The 19,334-nt window shown below is 34.9% G+C and overlaps 1 protein-coding gene across 1 annotated transcript in view; it reads right to left on the bottom strand.

Moving 5' to 3' along the window:
- Positions 1-19,334, bottom strand: part of SYCP2L (synaptonemal complex protein 2 like) — a 103,237-nt gene that overhangs the window by 27,633 nt on the left and 56,270 nt on the right. Inside the window, exons 20-22 of the mRNA XM_041771204.1 lie at positions 4,266-4,314; positions 2,009-2,156; positions 1,068-1,121 (exon numbers count right to left, since the gene is read on the bottom strand). Coding sequence (XP_041627138.1) covers positions 1,068-1,121; positions 2,009-2,156; positions 4,266-4,314 — 251 coding nt within the window. The remainder of the gene's footprint in view (positions 1-1,067; positions 1,122-2,008; positions 2,157-4,265; positions 4,315-19,334) is intronic.

Raw genomic sequence — 19,334 nt, forward strand, 5'->3', positions numbered from 1 at the left:
CACAGAGGAGTGGATTTTGAAAGCTAATATTTGTACAAAGTCAGCACTGTTCTCACTGAAAAATCAACAGACCCTGCCAGTTGCACAGCTTATATGCATGGATTCTCAAAGTTTTGATGTTCCTTTAGTGTTTCCTTAAAGCAAAAGCTGTATTTAAAATTTTCTTTTGATCTATTTCTAACTGATAAATCAGTTTGAACTCTTCGACAAATATTTAAGTCCTTGTTCTGGCTCACAGGTTTAAACTATAAACTATCTTTGTTGGTATGGAACACGGCAGCCCCTTAGATTCGCAGAGGGCAGGGAATAGAAGGGGGCAGAGGTAGGGGCAGAAAACTGTGATTAGAGTACTAACCACACTGTATTTCTGCATGGGTGAGTAGGGTGATGCCCTCCAAATTCCAGCAGCCACCCCCTTAGAAAACTCATATACCTGGCACTCTCTCTGTAAGTCTTTATATATCTCACTTGACAAGGGACAAAAATCAACTGTTGAGAGGGGTGATTCAGCTATTAGAGGAAAATCTGGCTTTGAATTCATCTGGACAACACCCGTGTTCCTATTTTTAACTCAAAAACAAGGATAACCAAAGTGAATTAAGAAACTTTGAGGATTTATTCAATATTTATATAAGCCCGAAGCCATTTCAACCACTTACAAAATAAAGATTTAAATGTTTAAATCATTAAAAAGCTTTAGAAATAACATGTCAGCAAACTAAAAACTGAGAGACGAATTAAACCAAGAAGTTTATTTTAAAATGTAAATTCAAAGAGCATGTATTTACAGGAACGTAGCCCAGATGTGAGCATCATTCATAATAAACATCTTGCAACAACTTTGGGAACAGTGAAGAAAGATCCGAAGTCTTCAGCTAAGATGCATACTAAATGTTTACAAATCCTTGCAGTTTCTATTGACAGTGATTTATGTACCAGAAAACCACTGGTTTGCTATCCTCATAATCCTGAAAGGAGTTTTTTTTTGAGAAGTAAATGAAATTTAACATTAAGCAGATTGACCTGTTTCATTCTAAAGCCATAGGGGACACCTGAATATAATTTACTTACATGGTCTTTCTCATGCTCACTGCCACTGCTGGGAGGGGTAAATAGCAAAACTAAAAAAAAAAAAAAAAAAAGAAGAAGAAGAAGAAGTATATTACGGATAAGTTTGCTTCTGAGAAGTGCAAAGACTCATTTCTCCCTCCCCCAATTATACATGTCCATGCTGGAAGCAATTTCCAAATCCTGAAGCTTGCTCAAATGTCTAGCTCTTAAGATCCCTTTCTAATTATCCAATTTGCTCCTGAGCCTCCACACTCAGTGTGAATTCTCTGCTTCAGACTCTGCTCTGATCCTCTCCTCATGTCAACTTGTCCATGGAGCTTTATCTAATTTAGAATGCTTCCCCTTCTGCACATCTTTTTGAGTACTATCTTTCCCAGAGATTAGCTCAAATCCCACCTGGCTCCTCCTTGAAGCTTTTCCTTGGGATGCCAGCTCATGTTAGATTCTCTTACCTGAACTCCCACTCCATTTATCTATTATCAATATATATTTATAGATATATAGATATCTGTATATAATCTATAACATCTAAATATTACCTATAGAGGACCACCTGGGTGGCCCAGTGGTTGAGCATCTGCCTTTGGCTCAGGTCATGATGCTGGGGTCCTGGGACTGAGTCCCACATTAGGCTCCCCATAGGGAGCCTGCTTCTCCCTCTGCCTGTGTCTCTGCCTCTCTCTCTGTATCTCTCATGAATAAATAAAATATTTAAAAATAAATAAATAAATAACCTATATATTTAACAATTATTGGTCAATTCCATTTTCTTTTGTACTGTTTTATGTATGTACATTTTACCTTTTTAATGTAATTGCACCCAGGAAGAGGGATCATAAAATCATTTTTTCTTTGGTACCCTCCCTTCTATTGCATAACTGAAAAATACCTGATTTATCTGAAAAATGACTTGAAAGAAGACATGTACCAAACTTACGTCTTACACTATTTCTGGTTCTTGTCTTTTTTCTACTAGAATACGGTTTTAGGGATTTCTTTTTTTGGTTACTGGTCCAAGATCGTTCACTGGTACTAGTACTCGAATCTTGATTACTATCCGAGAAGAGGTGTTTCCTATAATTAAACTTTTACAAGCACAGATTATAAATGTATGCTATTAAAAAGGTTTTAGCTCTCTTTACATACAACTAAACATATCACTACAAAGTTAGACAAAAAAGAAGTAACTTCTAGAAGCCTGGGCTCTCATATAATAAAAAGGCACAGTAGTAAGGAGAGAGGAGGAAAAAAGAAGAAACAGATTTCTTTAGTCAATTCTCAACTAAGTTGCTGTTGTAAAGGATGATTAAAAAAAGAAGAATTCTTTCTCATCAAATATTGCAACTAAAGAGATCATAGTTATTTGTTCAAAAGCTGATGCAGAGGATCCCTGGATGGCTCAGTGGTTTAGTGCCTGCCTTCAGCCCAGGGTGTGATCCTGGAGGCCCAGGATCAGGTCCCACATCAGGCTCCCTGCATGGAGCCTGCTTCTCCCTCTGCCTATGTCTCTGCCTCTCTCTCTCTCTCTCTCTCTCTCTCTCTCTCTCTCTGCCTCTCATGAATAAATAAATAAAATCTTTAAAAAAAAAAAAAGCTGATGCACCTATCATGTCAACACTGTGCCTTTGAAATATTAACCCAAATGACAAAAGAATTTAAAAGATAACTTTTGCAATGACAACCTTGTCTACATTTGAAAGGAGTTAAAATAAAACAAGGGGATCATTTTTATTTAAACCTGAAGTATTCTGAAATTAAGACCAGACTACCAAGGCAAATTTAACCTCTTCTGATGGTTTAACTGTACTCTGATTACTTATATATTTTTAACTTTTTCTGGTTTGGGATTAGTTTTTACAAATGCTGTGACAAATAATGTTTATGCTCAATTTCAATGTGGAATTTGTCTTGATTTTAATTAAAAGAACCCTCTATTTGAACTCTGTCTGTTGTGCCCCTCCAGGGGGCCCTGTCCTAAATCATCAATGCCTCAACAGAAACTCCACCATTCAGCTGGTGACAGCTCATTCTCACTTTAAGGCAAGGAGGATTCTTATGAATACAAATGTATTAAGTGGTGACAGTCTCTCACATAGTCTTCTCAAATATGAAATGCATCAGCTGGAAGAGACACCCTGTGCCTGGAATAGCAAAATGCAGACTCATCTCCCAAGGCCATCACTACATCCAGAAGAAAACCAGTACCCTCCTTGTTTATGACAGCATGACCCACAACTTTTAAGGTGGGTCATGGTGAGTGATCTACTTTTGAAATGAATTTGTTGTTGAAGACCCAATTACTCCTACTTTAAAATGTTTAGCAGTTCAACATTTTTCTAGAGAATGTCATTTTTAAAGGGTACCTTATAAGTGAGGCCTATTTGCATTTTACATTTATGGTGGGGCAGGAGTTTCGGTGAGCCCTCAGATTTGTTCCACAGTTCAGCCCAAAGTCATGTTAAGAGCAAACATTACTTCATTTTATGCACACAATTAAAAAACCATGCAGCAAGGTTTTGCTCGTTTCTTTGATTTATGTAAAAAGGTATTGAAAGTTATCTACAAAACAAAAATCTAGAGCAGTGGCTCTTAAATTTGGCTGCATATTAGAATCATCAGAAGGGGCTTAAAAAAAAAAGCCTGAGCATCACCCTAGGTCAATTAAGTTGGAATCTTTGGAGGGCGGCACCTATCTAGCCTCCAATAGTCTCATCAACTTCCCTGATGTGATTCCAACTCAAGACTGAGCAGCAGAGAGTGAGAACCATTGCTAAAAGCAAGCCAGAAGGAACCTTAACTCATTTAAAACCCATTATCTCAATTTTTAAAAATTCATTTAATGTTCATTAAAAATGCACTGACTATAAACCTAGAACGTCCATAGGAATGAAGAAAAAAAACCATATCATTGACTCAGAGTAAGTAATTTCTTTTCAACTCATTAATGCTTCTGGTTCTATTCAGGATAAATCTCAGGTATGAGAGGGTCTTTAACACGTTTCTTTTTATTTATCTTTTTTTTTTTTTAACAAAGCAAGAACCAATTTTTCATTTAAAAGTGAAATAATTCCTCTTATAACTTTAAGATCAATTTAATTAGAGATAATAAAGACTAGAGCAGTGACAAATTTTAAAGATGACACACACATAATTTAGAAAGTACTGCCTTAAAACAAGAAGAGTAACTTCATTACCAATATCTTTGTTTTTCGTTTTCTCTCACCCTCGGAAGCAGAATCTGTCCTAAAACAAAACAGGTCAAATGAACAGAACTTCACCAACACTACCTTCTCCCTCCCTCATCGTCCAGCCTTAACTTTTTTTTTTTTCCTTTCTGTGCCTTTGTCTGATCAGGAGTCCAGTGAATGGGAAATATCCCATCCTGCCAACAAGGTTCTCTTACAATCAATTTCCATAGATTCTCTGCAGACAACAACTGGTAATTTAAAAAAAAGCAATCTTTGTTGAGCCCTTCTCTAGGTGTGGTAATGTGACAGAGTGGTATTTCCTGCCTGGCCTTTCCTTAAAATCAACAGGGAGAGCTTAACAAGAAAGGTATTCCCACTAATTCGTGAATATTGAGCAATTTTTCATATACCTGTAGGTCTTCGGAGAAATGTCTATTCAAGTCCTTCACTCGGTTTTTAAAATCTGGCTGATTTTTTGGCTGTTGAGTTGTAGGAGTTCCTTAGATACTTTGGACATTCACTTATTACTATATGGTACGATAGTATTTTTTAAAAGCCCCCAAAGATAACAAGTGTTGGTGAAAATGTGGAGAAATTAGCACACTTACACATTGTTTATAGAAATATCAAATGGTATAGCCACCATGGAAAAAAATTGCTCAAAAAAATTAAAAAGTAGAACTATCAAATTATCCAGCATCCCACTTCTGGATATATATTCAAAAGAAGCATTTTTACAATAGCCAAATTATGGAAACCATTTAAATATCCATCAATGGACAAATACAGCATGATTCTACTTATAGGAGAGATCGCCTATAAATGGCACTTAAAATGTGTTAAGATGATAAAACTCATGTTAAGTGTTCTTGCCATAATGAAAAACAAAAACAAAAATAAATGAAAAGTTAATGCACCCATATATGTGGGCAATCACTGATCTACTTTGTCTCTATGAATTAGTTTGGATTTTCTAGTATTTTATATGAATGGAATCATATAACACGTACTCCTGTTTTTTTGTCAGGCTTCTTTCATTTGGAAATAATTTCGTGTTGTATATATCAGTTGTTAATTCGTTTTTATTTTTGAGTAATAGTCCATCATATGGATATACCAAAATCTGTTTATGTGCTCATCTACTGATGGACATTTGGGTTGTTTCCAGTTTGGGATAATTACAAATAAAGCTGTTATAAACATTCATTTGTATGGACACATCTTGTCACTTCTCTTGGGTAGACAGCTGGGTTTAGAATAGCCAGGCCAGAAGATATGTGCTTATTTACCATTTTAAAGAACTACCAGCAGTGTATAAAGTTGCAGTTGCTCCACATCATCACCATTTGATATAGTCTGTATTTCTCATTTTAGCCACTCTACTACATGTGTAGTGGTATCTTATTATAATTTATATTTCCCTAATAGCTAATGATGTTGAATAAGTCCTTACCTACCATCTGCAGATCTTCCTTAGTGAAGTAGCTATTCAAATGTTTTGCCTATATTTTTATTGAGTTTTATCTTTGTTACTGAATTTTGAGAGTACTTAAATATATTTGGGGTATAAATCCTTTATCAAATATATGCTTTACAAATATTTTCTTCAGAGCATCTGGGTGGCCTAGCTGGTTAAGTGTCCAACTCTTGGTTTCAGCTCAGGTCTTGTGGTCATGGGATTGAACCTTATGTTGGGCTCTATGCTCAGTGTGGAGTCTGCTTCAGATTCTCTCTCCTTCTTCCTCCCAACCTCTCTCTCTCTTTCTCTCAAATAAGTAAATAAAATCTTCAAAAACAAATATTTTTTTCAAGTCTGTGGCTCATTCCCTTTATTCTCCTATGTTTTTTTTTGAAAAGTATAAGTTTTTAATCTTGATTAAGTTCAATTTATTAATTTGTTTTTTTATGGGCTGTATTTTGGTGTTATATCTAAAAAAATCTTTGCTTAATGCAAAGTCACAAAGATTTTTTTCTTATGCTTTCTTTCAAACAGGTTTTTACATTTGAATCCATTTTAGTTATTTTTTTATGTTATGGACTATAGACTTAAGATCATTATTTTGTTGCACATATAGAGAGTCAATGGTTCTAGCATCATTTGTTGGGAAAAAATGATCATTTCTCTACTGAACTGTCTTTGCATTTTTGTCACATGCCAGCTGTCCATCTATACATAGGAAGACTCCCTGCTGTGTTCCACTTTTTTTTTTATCTGCCTTTATGATAACAACACATTCCTTTCATTACTGTAGCTCTATACTAAGTCTTCAAACACATAGTGTATTAGCCATTTTGTATTTATTTTGAAATTTAATTTGGAGTTATGGATTCCTATCTGAAATCTAAAAATAGCTTGCCAATTCCTGAAAACAAAAATAAAAATCTCTGCTGGAATTTGAATTGGGTTTGTATTAAACCTAGAGGTCAATTTGAGAAGGATTGGCATCTTACCAATATTAATTGAATCTGTCATCCCATGAACACCGTAGCTGTCTCCATTTATTTAGATCTTCCTTAATAGCTCTCAGCAATACCCTGTACTTTTCATTGTAAAAGTCCTACAAATATGATGCCAAATTATTCCTTAAGTATGTTGTTTTTAATACTATTATAAGTGGTGTTGCTTCTTAAAAATTTTTTTTGCTAGCATATAGAAACCTGATTTTTGTATATCAATCTTGTATCCTTCAATTATGTTGAATTTACTTATTAGTCCTTTAATACTTAATTGCAACAAAGTTGCAGTATGCAAAATGAACACACAAAAGTCAGTTGTGTTTCTATACGCCAACAATCTGCAAAGGAAATTAGGACGACGATTTCATTTACAATAGCATCAAAAATACAGTACTTAGGCATATACTCAAGGAAGTGAAAAATAGAAAGGTAGCTCATGTTCGTGGATTGGAAGACACTATTATTAAGATATCAACACTATACAAAGCAACCTACAAATTCAATACAATTCCTATAAAAATCCTAATTTTTTTTCAGAAAGAGGAGAACCCATCCTAATAAGTCATATGATATCCCAAGGGATTCAGAAATGCCAAACAATCTTGAAAAACAAGAACAAAGTTGAAGATCCTAAACTTCCTAATTTTAAAACTTACTACACAATGACAGTCAAAACAGTGTGGTGTTGCCATAAAGAGAGACACATAGACAAACAATAGAAGAGAGTACACAAAAATAACCCCTTCACATATGGTCAAATGATTTTTGACAATGATGCCAAAACCATTCAATGGGGGAAAGAATAATTTCTTCAACAAGTGTTGAGAAACCTGGAAATTCAAATGCGAAAGGATGAAGTTGGACCCTATCTTACACAAATACAAAAATAAACTCAAAATAGATCAAAGACCAAAATGTAAGCACTGAGGCAATAAATCTCCTCAAAGGAAAAGAGAAAAATTTTCAGACACCGAACTTGGCTGGCAGTGATTGCTTGACTAGGACACCAACAACATATCCAACAAAAGAAAAAAAATAAACTGCACTTTATCAAGTAAAAAACTTCTGTGCATCAAAAGATATAATCAATAGAGTGAATAAACGGCCCACAGAATGGGATAAAATATTTTCAAATCCTCTATTTGATAAAGACTTGATATCCAAAACATGCAAAGAACTCCTACAACTTGACAACAATAAGCAAAAAAAATTTAATAGACATTTCTCCAAGGAAGATATGAAAATAGTCAATAAGTATGTGAAAGGAATCTCAACATCACTAATTACTAGGGAAATGCAATTCAAAACCCCAATCAGATACCACCTTACGTGCATTGGCATGGCTGCTATGAGAAAACAGTGTTGGCAAGGATGTGGAGAAATTCACACCTTTGTGCTCTACTATTGGTAGGAATGTAAAATGATACAGTTGCTATGGAGAACAGCATGGCAGTTTCCCAAAAAAAATTTAACTAGACTACCGTGTGATACATTATGATACATCAATTCCACGTTGGAATATATGCAAAATAATTGGAAGTAGGAATTCAAACAGATATTCGAACACCCATGTTCATAGCAGCATTATTCAAAATAGCTTAAAGGAAGCAACACTTGACACCCCAGTGTCCATTAAAGGATAAAAAGATAAACAAAATGTAGTATATAACATGCAATGGAATATTACCCAATCTTAAAAAGAAAGGAAATTCTAACAAAAGTTATAACATGAATTAATCTTGAAGCATGAGGCTATAAGTGAAATAAGCAGACACAAAAGAACAAATGCTGTAGGAGTTCATTTACGTGGTATACATGTAGTTGTCAAATTCAGAGATGGAAAATCAATTGGTAATTGCCAGGGGGTGGGGGAGGGAGAAATAGGGTTTTGTATATATAGTTTTATGGGTACAGAGTTACATTACAAAAAGAAAAAAAAAACAGACCAATATCCCTGATGAATATAGATGCAAAATGCTCAAAAAAATCAGCAAACTGAATTCAATATATGAAAAGGTCAATTCATTGACCACAATCAAGTGGTATTTATTTCAGGGATGTAAAGATGGTTCAATATCCACATATCAACTACTGTGATACACAGTACATTAACCAAATGAAGGATAAAAGCAATATGATCATCTCAAAAGATACAGAAGAAACATTTGACAAAATTCTATATCCATTTATGATAAAAAATTCTCAATAAATAGGTTTATAGGGAACCTCAACATAATAAAGGTTATATATGGTAAACCTACAGCTAATATCATACTCAATGGTGAAAGACTGAAAGCTCTTACTCTAAGATCAGAAACAAGACAAAAATAAGGATGTTCACATCACCACTTTTATTCAACATAATACTGGAAGTCCTAGCAGCAGCAATCAGACAGGAAATAAATACGAATTAATGAAAAACAATAAAACTGTCACTATTTGCAGATGACAAAATACTATATATAGAAACTATAGACTATTGGAACTATTAAGCTATTAGAACTACTAAATGAATTCAGATACAAAAATATAAAAAGATCTATTGCATTTTTATACAGTACTAATGAACTAGTAGGGAAGTTAATAAAACAACCCATATATAATTGCACACAAAAAAAAACCAATCCCAAAATAATTATAACCAAAGAAGTAAAAGACCTCTACTCTGAAAACTATATAACACTAATGCAAGATAATAAAGATATCACAAATAAATGGAAAGATCTACTGTGCTCATGGATTGGAATAATAGTAGTATTTCCATAAGCAATCTACAGATTCAATGCAATCTCCATCAAAATACCATAGTATTTTTTAACTAGAACAAATAATTCTAAAATTTGTATGAAAACCAAAAGATCCCAAATAGCTAAAATCTTGAGAACTAAGAAGAAAAATAGAGGTATCACAAGCCCAGATTTTAAACTATACTACACAGCTGTAATAATCAAAACAGTATGGTACTGGCACACAAATACACACATACATAAGGGAACAGATAGTCCAGAAATAAACCCAGACTTACATGGTCAATCTACAGTAAAGGAGAAAAGAACATACTATGGGGAAAAGACAGTCTCTTCAATAAATGGTGTTGAGAAACCTGGACAGCTATATGCAAAACAATGAAACTGGACCACTTTCTTATGCCATACAAAAAGAAACTCAAATGGAATAAAGACATAAATAGAAGACCTGAAACCATAAAGCCCCTAGAAGGAAACATAGGCAGTAAACTATTTGACGCTGGCTATAGCAATATTTTTCTTGATCTGTCTCCTTAGGCAAGGGGGGGAAAAGCAAAAACAAACCACTGGGGCTACATCTAAATAAAAAGCTCTGCACGGGGCAGCTCCGATGGCCCAGCGGTTTGGCGCCACCTTCAGCCCAGGGTATGATCCTGGAGACCCGGAATCAAGTTCCATGTCTGGCTCCCTGGATGGAGCCTGCTTCTCCCTCTTCCTGTGTCTGCCTCTCTTTCTTTCTGTCATGAATAAATAAAAATCTTAAAAAAAGGCTTCTGCACAGCAAATAAAACCATCAACAAGAGGAAAAGACAATTGACTTAATGAGAGAAGGTATATGCAGCAGATTTATCTGATAAGGAGTCAATAATCAAAATATATAAAGAACTCATATAAGTCAACACCAAAAAGACAATTATAAAATGGGTAGAGGACCTGAACAGACATTTTCCCAAAGATGACATACAGATGACCATCAGTAATCATCAGGGAAATGCAAATCAAAACAATGAGATATCATCTCACACCTGTCCGAATGGCCAGGCTCAATAAGAAATAACATGGTTAGTGAGAATGTAGAGAGAAGTTGGGAATGTAAATTGATGCAGCCAGTATGGAAAACAGTATGGAGTTTCCTCAAAAAAATAAAAATAGAAATACCATACAATCCAGCAATTCCACTTCTGGGTATTCACCTGAATAAAACAAAAACACTAATTTGAAAGATACATGTGCCCCTATGTTTATTGCAGCATTATTTATGATAGCTAAGATATGGAAGCAATCCAAATGCCCACTGATAAAAGGATAAAGATGTATATTACTCAGCCATAAAATGATGGAATTTTGCCATTTGTGACAATACAGATGGACCCAGAGAGTATTCTAAGTGAAATAAATCAAAGAAACAGAAATACTGTATGATTTCACTTCTATGTGGAACGGAAAATAACAAAACAGCCTCCCAAATACAGCAACAAATTGGTATTTGGTCGGGGGGCAGGGGGAGGCAAAATAGGTAAAGAAGGTGAAATGGTACAACCTCCTAGTTATAAAGTCAATCATGGGGATGAAAAGTACAGCACAGGAAATAGTAAAAAATATTGTAATGATTTTGTACGGTGACAGATGAGTACACTCAAGGTGAACATTTTGTAATGCATGCAATTATTTAATCACTATGTTGTACACCTGAAACTAATGTTGTATGTCAACTATATAAAACAATGGGTAAAGAGTTTCAGTTTTGCAATATGAAAGTCCTGTGGATTGACTAGTGGGGATGATTGCACAGCAATGTAATGTACTCAGTGCTACTTAGAAATGGTTGAGATAATTTTATGTTGTATATTTTAAAACTTTAAAAAAATATAATTATCTGAAAATTATTAGCTCATAATTGATGGACACTTGGGCTGCTTCCATAGTTTATTATAAATAATGTTGTTATAAACATAGGGGTGCATATATCCCTTTGAATTGGTGTTTTTATATTTTGGGAGTAAATACCCGATAGTGCTATTGCTGGATCCTGGGTAGTTCTATTTTTAGCATTTTGAGGCTCCCCTATACGGTTTTCCACAATGGCTGCACCATTTAGCATTCCCACCAGCAGTGCAAGAGGGTTCCTTCTTCTCCACATCCTTGTCAACATTTGCTGTGTCTTCTGTTTTTTTATTTTAGCCATTCTGACAGGTGTGAGGTGATACCTCATTGTAGTTTTGACTTGTGTTTTCCCTGATGATGAGTGATGATAACACTCATGATTTTTGTCATGTGTTTATTTGCCATCTGGATACTGTCTTTGGAGAAATGTCTGTTTATACCTTCTGCCCATTTTTTAATTGGATTATTTGTTTTTTGAGTGTTGAGCTTTTATCAGTTTTTTTTTAATTTTTATTTATTTATGATAGTCACAGAGAGAGAGAGAGAGAGAGAGGCAGAGACATAGGCAGAGGGAGAAGCAGGCTCCATGCACCGGGAGCCTGATGTGGGATTCGATCCTGGGTCTCCAGGATCACGCCCTGGGCCAAAGGCAAGCGCCAAACCACTGCGCCACCCAGGGATCCCCAGCTTTTATCAGTTCTTTATACATTTTGGACACTAATAGGTCAGATAGGTCACTTGCAAATATCTCCTTCCATTCCATAAGTTGCTTTTTAGTTTTGTTGGTTTCCTTCACTGTGCAGAAGCTTTTGATTTTGCTATAGTCCCAATAGTTTATTTTTGCTTTTATTTCTCTTGTCTCCAGAGACACATCTAGAAAAATGTTGCTATGGCCACTGTCAGATTAGTGCCTGTACTGTCTTCTAGGATTTTTATAGTTGATTTTTATAGCTATATAGGATTTTTATAGTTGAATCTGTTATGAGTTTATTTTTCTATACGGTCAAAGAAAGTGGTCCAGTTTCATTCTTTTACATGTGGCTGCCCATCCAGTTTTCCCAACACCATTTGTTGAGGAGACTTTTTCCCACTGTATATTCACTTCTCCTTTGTCAAAGATTAATTGACCACATAATTGTGGGTTTATTTCTGGGTGTTGTTCTATTCCATTAATCTGTGGATATTTTTATACCAGTACCATATTATTTTGATTACTACTGTTTTGTAACATAAACTGAAATATGGAATTGTGCTACCTCCTCCAGTTTTTTTTCTTTTTCAAGACTGCTCTGCCTATTTACAGTCTTTTGTGGTTCCATACAAATTTTAGGATTCTTCTAGTTCTGTGAAAAATGCCATTGGCATTTTGAAAGGGATTGTATTAAATCTGTAGATTGTTTTGGTTAATACAGTCACGTAAAAATATTTCTTCTTCCAACCCATGATCATATAATGTCCTTCCTTTTTTTTTTTTTTTTTTTTTGCTTCATCTTGAATTTCTTTCACTAATGATTTGTTTTTTTGAGTATAGGTTTTTCACCTCTTTGGTTAAGTTTATTCCTAAATATCTTATTGCTTTCTTAAAAAGATTTGAGAGGAGAGAGAGAGAACATGAGTGGTAGGGAGGGACAGTGAGAGGGAGAAGCAAGCTCCCCATTGAGCAGGGAGCCCAAAGTGGGGCTTGATCCCAGGACTCTGGGATCATGACCTGAGCCAAAGGCAGACACCTGAACCACCCAGGCACCCCAATATCTTATTGGTTTTGGCGCAAATATCAATGAGATTGTTTTCTTATTTCTCTGGCTTAATTATTATTGTATGGAAATGCAACAGATTTCCACACACTGGACCAGATGGATTTAACAGACATATTCAGAACACTCCATCCTAAAACAGAATTCATACTCTTTAAGTGCTTATGGAACATTTGCCAGAAGAGATCATGTGTTAGACCACAAAACAAATTTCAACAAATTTTTAAAAAGAAAAAAAGTTCTACCATGCAGCTTCTCTGACCACAGTGGTAAGAAACTAGAAATCAATCACAGGAAAAAGTCTGGAAAGAACACAAATACATGGAGGTTAAATAACATGCTACTAAACAACGAATGGCTCAACCAAGAAATCAAAGAAGAAATAGAAAATTACATGAAACCAAGTGAAAATGGAAACCTTGCTCTCAAGAATCTATGGGATGCAGCCAAAGTGTCCTAAGAGGAAAGTTTTTGGCAATACAGGCCTATCTCAAGAAGAAAAATCTCAAATAAATGACCCAACCTTACACCTAAAGGAGATAGAAAAAGAAGCAACAAAGCCCAAGCCCAGCAAAAAGAAGAAAATAATAAAGGTTAGGGCAGAAATAAATGATACAGAAACTAAACAACAACAACCAACAATAGAACAGATCTATGATACCAGAACTTCTTCGAAAAGATCAATAAAGTTGATAAACTCTAGCAAGACTCATTAAGGAGAGGGACAAAGCCAAATTGCTAATGAAAGAGGAGAAATAACAACTGACACCCCAGAAATACAATTATAAGAGAATATTATGAAAACCTGTACACTAACAAATTGGACAACCTAGAAGAAATGGATAAATTCCTAGAAACAATCTACCAAAGCAGGAATAGAAAATTTGAACAGATCAATCACCAGCAATGAAATTGCATCAGTAATCCAAAACATGCCCCCCACACTCCCTCTCCAAAAAAAAAGTCCAAGACCAGACAGACAGCTTCACAGGCAAAATCTACCAAGCATTTAAAGAGGAGTTAATTTCTGGGACACACCTGGGTGGCTCAGCAGTTGAGCACCTGCCTTCAGCTCAAGGCATGATCCTGGGATCCGGGTTTGAGCATTGGGCTCTTTGCGGGGAGCCTGCTTCTCCCTCTACCTGTGTCTCTGCCTCTCTCTGTGTGTCTCTCATGAATAAATAAAATCTTAAAAAAAAAGAGGAGTTAATTCCTATTCTTAAACTGTTCCAAAAATGGAAAAGGAAGGAAAATTTCCAAATTCATTCTATGAGGCCAATATCATCCTTCTCCCAAAACCAGATAAAGACACCACAAAAAAGAGAACTACAGTCTAATATCTCTCATGAATATAGATGTAAAAATCCTGAACAGATCATTAGCAAACCAAATCCAACAAAACATTAAAAATAGGCATACACCACAATTAAGTAGATTTTATTCCTGGGATGGAAGGGTGATTCAATATTTGCATATCAATGTGGTATGTCATTTACATTTTAATAAAAATTAAACAACAACGTGAAAGAATCAGGGAGCATTTACAGGAAAGAGAATTTTCACCTGCCATGCAAATGTGACAGAAAACTTGTAACAAGCACTTTATGGGTGTGATCCTGTTATGTCTTCTCAACACTAGGAGAGGGGTCCTGCTATTATCCCATATTACAGATGAAGACACTGAGGTCTGGAGTGATTAGTACTGTGTCCAAGGCTACACATAAAGCAAAGATTTGACTCCAAGTACTTTTACCCAGGGACCCAAATTCTTAACAAGATGCTATAGTTGATATTTGCACATATATGGTCAGAATGGGCTAGAAAGTTGCTCTTGGGTTTGTGAAGAAATGAAAATGGTGTTAGATTTGTTTCCTTTAAGCTCTTATTTTCTTTTTATATTAAAGCCCCCTGCATACATTTGGGTCAGTTATGATCTGTACCTGCTAACAGACTCTTATGATTGGCCCATTCATGGCCATCTTACATCAAAGAAACCTCTAATAAAGAGAAAATAAAAAGGAACCAATCAGAGATGAAGAATCCAACTCAAATTAAAATATACTATGTGGAATAGTAGACTAGAGAAAGCAGAATAGATCAGTGAAGGGCCTGAGTGGCTCAGTCAGTTAAGTGTCTGCCTTTGGCTCAAATCATGATCTCAGGGTCCTAGGATTGAGCCCTGAGTTGGGCTTCCTTCTCAGTAGGGAGTCTCTTTCTTTCTCTCCCTTAAGCCCCTCTCCCCTGCTTGTGTGTGCTCACTCACAATCTCTCTCTCAAATAAAATCTTTTTAAAAAGAGAACAGATTAATGGACAGGAAGACAGAGTAATGGAAAGCAATCAAGCTGGCTAACAAAAAGAAAAATAAAAAGTGAGAATAGGTTAAGGGAACTTAGAGACATGATCAAGTTTAATAGCATTTGCATTATAGGGATCTCAGAAGGAAGAGAGAGAAAAGAGGGCAGAAAATTTATTTGAACAAATCATAGATGAAAAAATACTTCCCTGAGTTTAGGAAGGAAACAGACATCTAGATCCAAAAGGCACAGAGAAACACCAATAAAAACAGTCCAAAAAGGACCACAATAATTAAAGGGGAGGGTGTAGGGGCACCTGGATGGCTCAGTTGACAGAGCATCCAACTCTTCGTTTCAGCTCAGGTCGTGATTTATGAGTTGTGAGATCAAGCCCTGCCAACAGGCTCTGCACTCAGCAGGAAGTCTGCTTAAAGATTCTCTCCCTCTCCTGCCCTCCCATCTCCCTGAGTTGTGAGATCAAGCCCTGCCAACAGGCTCTGCACTCAGCAGGAAGTCTGCTTAAAGATTCTCTCCCTCCCCTGCCCTCCCATCTCCCTCCCCTGCCCGTCCCATCTCACCCCTCCCCTCCCCTCCTCCTCTCTCTCTCTCTCTTGCCTTCTCTGATAAATCCAAACAAAACAAAAACCATGGAGAGGAAGTAAAAATTTAGTGCTTTTAAATGCATTAAAACTTAAGTGGCCATGAGCTTAATATAGACCACTATTTGCACAGGATGTTATATATAAACCTAATGTTACCTAAAATTAAAAGCCTGTAATAGATATACTAAAAATAAAGAGAACGGAATCCAAGCATATCACTAAAGAAAGCCATCAAACCACAAGAGAAGAAAGGAACACAAGAGAACTACAAAACGACCATAAAATAAGTAATGAAATGGCAATAAGTACATAATTATCAATAATTTGAATATAAGTGGACTAAATGCTTCCATTTAAAGACATAAGGTAATTGAATGGATAAAACACAATCCAGTCATATGTTGCCTGTAAGAGACTCACTTCAGACCTAAAGACACATGCAGAATCAGAGAAGAGACAAAAAGAAACATCATGCAAATGGAAATGAAAACACAGCTAGGGTAGCAATACTCATTTCAGACAAATAGACTATAAAACAGGCTAGAACAAGGGATGATAAAGGACACTACGTGATGACAAAAGAAACAATCCAACAAGAAGATAAAATAATTATGAATATTTATATACTCAACATAGGAGCACTCAAATACACAAAGTAGCTTATAACAACCATAAAGGAAAACAACAACGGTAATTTAATAATAGTACAGGACTGTAACATACCACTAACATTAATGGGTAGATCAACCAGATAGAAAACAAGGAAATGGTAGCTTTGAGTGACATACTGCAGCAGATCGAATATATATATATTCAGAACATTCTATCCTAAAACCGTAGATTGCACTTCTTTTCAAGTGCACATAGAATATTCTTGAGAATAGATCACATGTTAAGCCATAAAACAAGTCTCAACAAATTCAAAAAGGGTGAAATCATTATGCATCTTTTCCCACTACAATGATATGAAACTAGAAATCAATAACAAGAAAAAATCTGAAAAGAATATTAATACATGGAGGTTAAATAAAAATCCACTAGACAATGAATGCATCAACTGAAAAGTCAAAGGAAGTAAAAAAAAATACATGGAGGCAAATGAAAATGAAAATGCAACAGTCCAAAATCTTTAAGATGCAGAAAAAGCTGCCCAAGAGTGAAGATTATAGCAATACCTCAAAAAATAAGAAAAAAAATCAAACAATCTAACCTTACACTATAAGAGCTAGTTAAAGATGAACATAGCCCAAAATCAACAAAAGGAAGGAAATAATAATTAGAGCAGAAATAAATGAAATAGAGACAGAAAAAAAAAAAAAACCCAATAGAACAGATCAATGAAACCAGGAGCTGATTCTTTGAAAAGATCAACAAAATTGATGAACCTTTAGCCAGAACTCATCAAAAACAGAAAAGAAAATAAAAAGAGAAACAGAATTCAAAAATCAAAAATAAATAACACTACAGAAATACAAAGGAGTATAAGAATATTATGAAAAATCATATGCCAACAAATTGGACGATGGATAACTTCCTAGAAACATATAACCTAAAACTGAATCAGGAATAAATTGAAATTTGAACAGGCTGATTACTAACAATGAAATTAAACCAGTCATATAAAAACAAAGCAAAACAAAACAAAAAAACAGTACCAACAAACAAAAGTCTGGGACCAGATGGCTTCATAGGTGAATTCTACAAACATTTAAAGTTCAGATAATACTGATTTTTCTAAAACTATTTCCAAAGATAAAAGAGGAGTAAAAGATTCCAAATGCATTCCACAAGTCAAATATTAGCCTGGTACCAAAGCCAGATAAAAATGAAAGACAATACAAAAAAGGAAAACTACAGGCCAATAGCTCTGATGAACATAGGTGTGAAAATCTTTAACAAAATATTAGCAAATTGAATCCAACAACACATTAAAAAAATCATTCACCATGATCAAGTGGGATTTATTCCAGGGCTGTGAGGGTGGTTCAATATTTACAAATGTTTACAAATATTTACAATATTTACAAATCAACATAATACATCACATTCCTTTCAGATAAAAACCATATGATCCAATCAACGGAATCAGAAAATGCATTTGATAAAACCCAATATCCATTCATTATCAAAATATTTAAGTAGGTTAGAGGGAAAATACCTGAACATAATAAAGGCCACATATGAAAAGCCCACAACTAACATACTCAATGGTGAAAAACCAGGAACTTTTCCCAAAACCAGGAACAAGACAAGGATGTCCCTTCTCACCACGTCTATTCAATGTATTAATAGAAATCCTACCCATGGCAATCAGACAAGAAATAAAAGATATCCAAATTGGTAGGGAAGAGTAAAACTTTTACTATTTACAGATGACAGGTTATGATATTTAGAAAACTTTAAAGACTAACAAAAAACTACTAGAACTGAGAAATGAATTCAGTAAGGTCACAGGATACAAAATTAATATACAAAAATTTGTTGTATTTCAATACACTAATAATGAAGTAGCAGAAAGATAACTTAAGAACCCCACTTATAACTGCAAAGAAAAAATATAATACCCAGGAATAAACTTAATCAAGGAGGTTAAAGACTTGTACTCTGAGAACTATAAAACAATGATGACAGAAACAAATGGAAAGGTATTCCAAGCTCATGGATTGGGAGAACCAATACTGTTAAGATGTCCATACTACACCAAATCATCTATGGATTCAATGAAATCCCTATAAAAATACTAACAGCATTCTAAAATGCGTATGAAAACACAAAAGACCCCAAATATCCAAAGCTATTTTGAAAAAGAAGAACACTGGAGATATCACAATCCCAGATTTCAAGATATGCTACAAAGCAATAGTAAGCAAAACAGTATGGTATTGACACACAAGTAGAGATCTAGATCAAAGACAGAGAGTTCAAAAATAAACCCATGCTTTTGTGGTCAATTAATCTACAACAAAGAAGGCAAGAACATACAGTGGAAAAAAGATGGTTTCTTAATAAATGATTTTGGGAAAACTGAACACCTATATGCAAAAGAATGAAACTTACACCATAAACAAAAGTAAACCTGAAAGACATTGAAGACCTAAATGTGAGACCTGAAACTATAAAATTCTTAGAAGAAAACATAGGCAGTACTTTGACATCAGCCATAGAAACATTTTTCTAGATATTTCTCTTAGGCAAAAGAAACAAAAGCAAAATTAAACTATTGGGACTATATCAAAATAAAAAGCTTTTGCACAGTGACAGAAACCATTAATAAAACAAAAAGGTGACATACTGAATGGGAGATATTTCCAAATGATGTTTCTAATAAGGGGTTAA

This window comes from Vulpes lagopus, chromosome 10 (genome assembly GCF_018345385.1).
Source record: "Vulpes lagopus strain Blue_001 chromosome 10, ASM1834538v1, whole genome shotgun sequence".
Classification (NCBI taxonomy): Eukaryota; Metazoa; Chordata; class Mammalia; order Carnivora; family Canidae; genus Vulpes; species Vulpes lagopus.